The sequence below is a fragment of the Carlito syrichta genome, unplaced genomic scaffold, assembly GCF_000164805.1.
Source record: "Carlito syrichta isolate Samal-C Ts95f unplaced genomic scaffold, Tarsius_syrichta-2.0.1 Scaffold83815, whole genome shotgun sequence".
In the NCBI taxonomy this organism is placed as follows: Eukaryota; Metazoa; Chordata; class Mammalia; order Primates; family Tarsiidae; genus Carlito; species Carlito syrichta.
The window spans coordinates 376,146-379,487 of record NW_007027911.1 but is presented as its reverse complement, the minus strand read 5'-3'; the positions used below and the strand labels follow the sequence as shown (position 1 = coordinate 379,487).

At 40.1% G+C, this 3,342-nt stretch overlaps 1 protein-coding gene across 1 annotated transcript in view; it reads right to left on the bottom strand.

Moving 5' to 3' along the window:
- The window catches only part of LOC103258547 (regulator of G protein signaling 6), a 145,853-nt gene that overhangs the window by 48,195 nt on the left and 94,316 nt on the right, over positions 1–3,342 (bottom strand). The window contains exon 11 of the mRNA XM_021711416.1: positions 2,277–2,387. Coding sequence (XP_021567091.1) covers positions 2,277–2,387 — 111 coding nt within the window. The remainder of the gene's footprint in view (positions 1–2,276; positions 2,388–3,342) is intronic.

Below are 3,342 nucleotides of genomic sequence, written 5' to 3'. Positions count from 1 at the left end.
GGAAACACCTCTTATCAACAGGGTGCCTGAATGAAATGTCATTGTACACCTAACCCTTAATTGTACCCCACAAAATCATAATAAAAAATATTGATTAAAAAAAAAGAAGAGAAGGTGGATCTGTATGTGTTCACACAGAAGGATTGCCATGACATACTGTTAATTAAGAAGATTATTGGACAATGGACAATATATATATATCCCAATTATTGGACAATGGACTATATATATATATGTCCCAATTATTGGACAATGGATTATATATATTTATATATGTATGTATATATATGTATATATATACATATATATATATAGAGAGAAAGAGAGAGAGAGAACCAATTATCAGGCAATAGACTATAGCACACACACACACACACACACACACACACACACAGAGAGGGAGAACCAATTATCAGACAATGGAATATATATATATATATATATATATATGTATATACACATATACACACACACACACATATATACACATATATATATGGAGAAAGAGAGAAAGAGAGAGAGAGAACCCAGTTGTTGGACAATGGACCATATATATGTACATATATATATAGAGAGAGAACCCAATTACTAGACAATCATTCATATACATTTTTTTAAACCCAATTATTGAACAATATATAATATATATAATATATATATAATATATATCTCAATTATACAAAAGTATAGGATATTATATTTGCATAAAAATTCAAAGGGACGGACATAAAATCAGAGGTTCCCAAAGTGCCTGATTTCAAGGCACCTTTCGTGTCTAGTGAGATTTCAGTGTCCCTGGGCCAAAAGAATACCTGACCGTGTCATTTATTATGGTCAGGACTAGTCAGTTGAATGTGTATTTATGTCCTGACAACCTAATAGCTGTTTGAAAGTAATATAAATTGAAAAAAACCAATGATTTATTTCACTCTGAAATAGCCCCAATGAGCATCTCTTGGGCTTGGCACATTTTCTCAAATTTTAGAGCCAGTGGGGACCCTGCCAATCTCCTAGTCCATGCTGATTTTGGTACAGTAATTGCTGCTTTCTTTTTAACCTGCTTTTTATCATGGCAACTGCTTCAAATACTCAGATTTGCAAAGACACAGCCTCATCAGGAGGGCTGCAATGCACCCCAAGGTTAAACGAAACCACCTGAAGCTGATGCTCGTGCAGTGTCTAGCATGTGTCCCTCGTCACTGCTTCTCCTCAAAAGTGCAGACTCTCCTGTGGGGAGCCTGGAGTTCCTGCAGCACTATGGGGTGCCCTGGCACAGTTTGGGAGCCCTGCATCAGCCCACGAACACAGACTCTTCGTGGGAAAGGAGAGCAGGATGAGCAAGAGAGCGCTTCCCTCATCGCTCACATTTGGACAGTTCGAACCTTTTATCATGAACATTTATGACTTTTGCTACTTGTTTTAGCGTCTTTCCACTGCAAGAAAAGAAGCCCAAAACAGAGCAGAAGTGAAAGGGAATGTGAGCATGAGAGAGAAGTTAAAAATAAAACAAAGCAGCGTCCAACCAAGACAGGTGGGAAGGCTCCTCGCACCTGGTGGCCTGTGTGTTTCCCCTGTGTCTGCCGGGTTTGGAGTCTCACCTACTATGTGAACATCGGCTTCCCAGAGACCCTGCCTGGCTCCAGTCTTGACTCTGCCATGGACTCTGGGTGTGACCTGGGGCAAGTCCATGAACTCCTCTGAGCCTCAGTTTCCTCATCTGCTCAATAGCAATATGATACTGTTTACCCATCAAGGGGACTCAGTGGGAGACACTTCCTGTGGGTGCCGTCAGTGCACAGTAAGTGTTAGCTATAAGTGTTAGTTTTGCTGTCTAAAATGCAGAAAAGGCAACTAGGTCCATGGATTCTCTCCTCCCAGGAGTAAGAACTAGGGAGTGGAGAGGAACTATTCCAGGTCTCATGACACCTAAGAGTCAGAGAGAGATCAGAACTAGGGAGTGGCAAGGAATTATCCCAGGTTTCACAACACCTAAGAGTCAGAGAGAGGTCAGAACTAGGGAGTGGAGAGGAACTGTCCCAGGCATCATGACACCTAAGAGTCAGAAAGAGGTCAGAGGGGCCTCAGAGGACCCACATACACATCAGAGTTATAAGGAGGGAGGGATTTGAGTAGGTGGAACTTGGTGAGGGGTTACTTAAGGGTTTTTTTTCCTACTGATAAAAAGTAAAATCAAGATAGAAATTAAGGTAATCTCATGACCTAATGACTTTTCTTCTACATCATTCCCATTCTTAAACCCTAAAACATTTTCTTACCTCATCTCTATGTCCCACAATGTGATATCGTCGCTGATCCAGGGATTGGATGGCTCGGCCGATGTTATCAGAGGGTCATATTCCACATACTGTTCCGTGTATGCAATTAAGCTGCAGAAGGGAAGCAAAGAAAAGAATGCCACCAATTTCCTAAGGGGGGAAAAACACCTTTGTTCTGTTCTACATAAACATTATAGCAGTCTTCACATAATTCTAAATTAATGGGAAAAATTATTTCTTCTCCCACTTCTGACACATCAAACTGTCTTCAATTGTCCATGTTTCCCTCTTGTTAGGAACACACCATCTTTGCACCATTGTAGTCATGGCACTCACAGGCATTCTATGTTTTTTCCCCAGCTTGACTCTCTACCTGAACCTTGGTGCAGGATCCAAACCTGCTTGTGTGTCACTTTCCCACAAAGACTGCAGATCTCAAGGTTTCTGGAGCACACAGAAGATGCTACAGTTCCACTAGCTGCCAGCCCAGTTTTCCCAACTGAAGGACTTTCCTATTATAGAGACTTTTAAGTCCTGGTAGGTCACAAGGAGTTAACATAAGTATTTTTCCAAAAAAGAAACTTAATTCGAATAGATAAGTTAATCTAATAGATATGTAGATTACTGTAACTCATTTTAAATGAATTTTAAATTTTTATCAAAATGTATGTGGATAGTTAAAATAATAATATAGTATTAAATGATTACATATGGTAAAAAGTCAAAGCAATGTTTTTTTCTCCTATCCCTTCTCAAGAGGCATCTACTGTCTACCTCCTGTTTCTTCTAACATTTACCTGTTTTTGAATTATTTGTTTTTATAGCTCTTCTTGATTTATTGATTTTAGACAAGAACTTCACTTTCTATGTTTTCAGTACCAACTCCCTCCTCTCCCTCCATGATCCTCCAAATAGACATGTAGAACAACTTTTGTTAAATCAATGGTCTAAACTGAATAAAAATGGTCTGCCAGCTGGGCTCGGTGGCTCAGCCTGTAATCCCATGCCTTTGGGAGGCTGAGGTGAGTGGATTGCCTGAACCCGTGGGGTTGAGACCCGCCTGGGC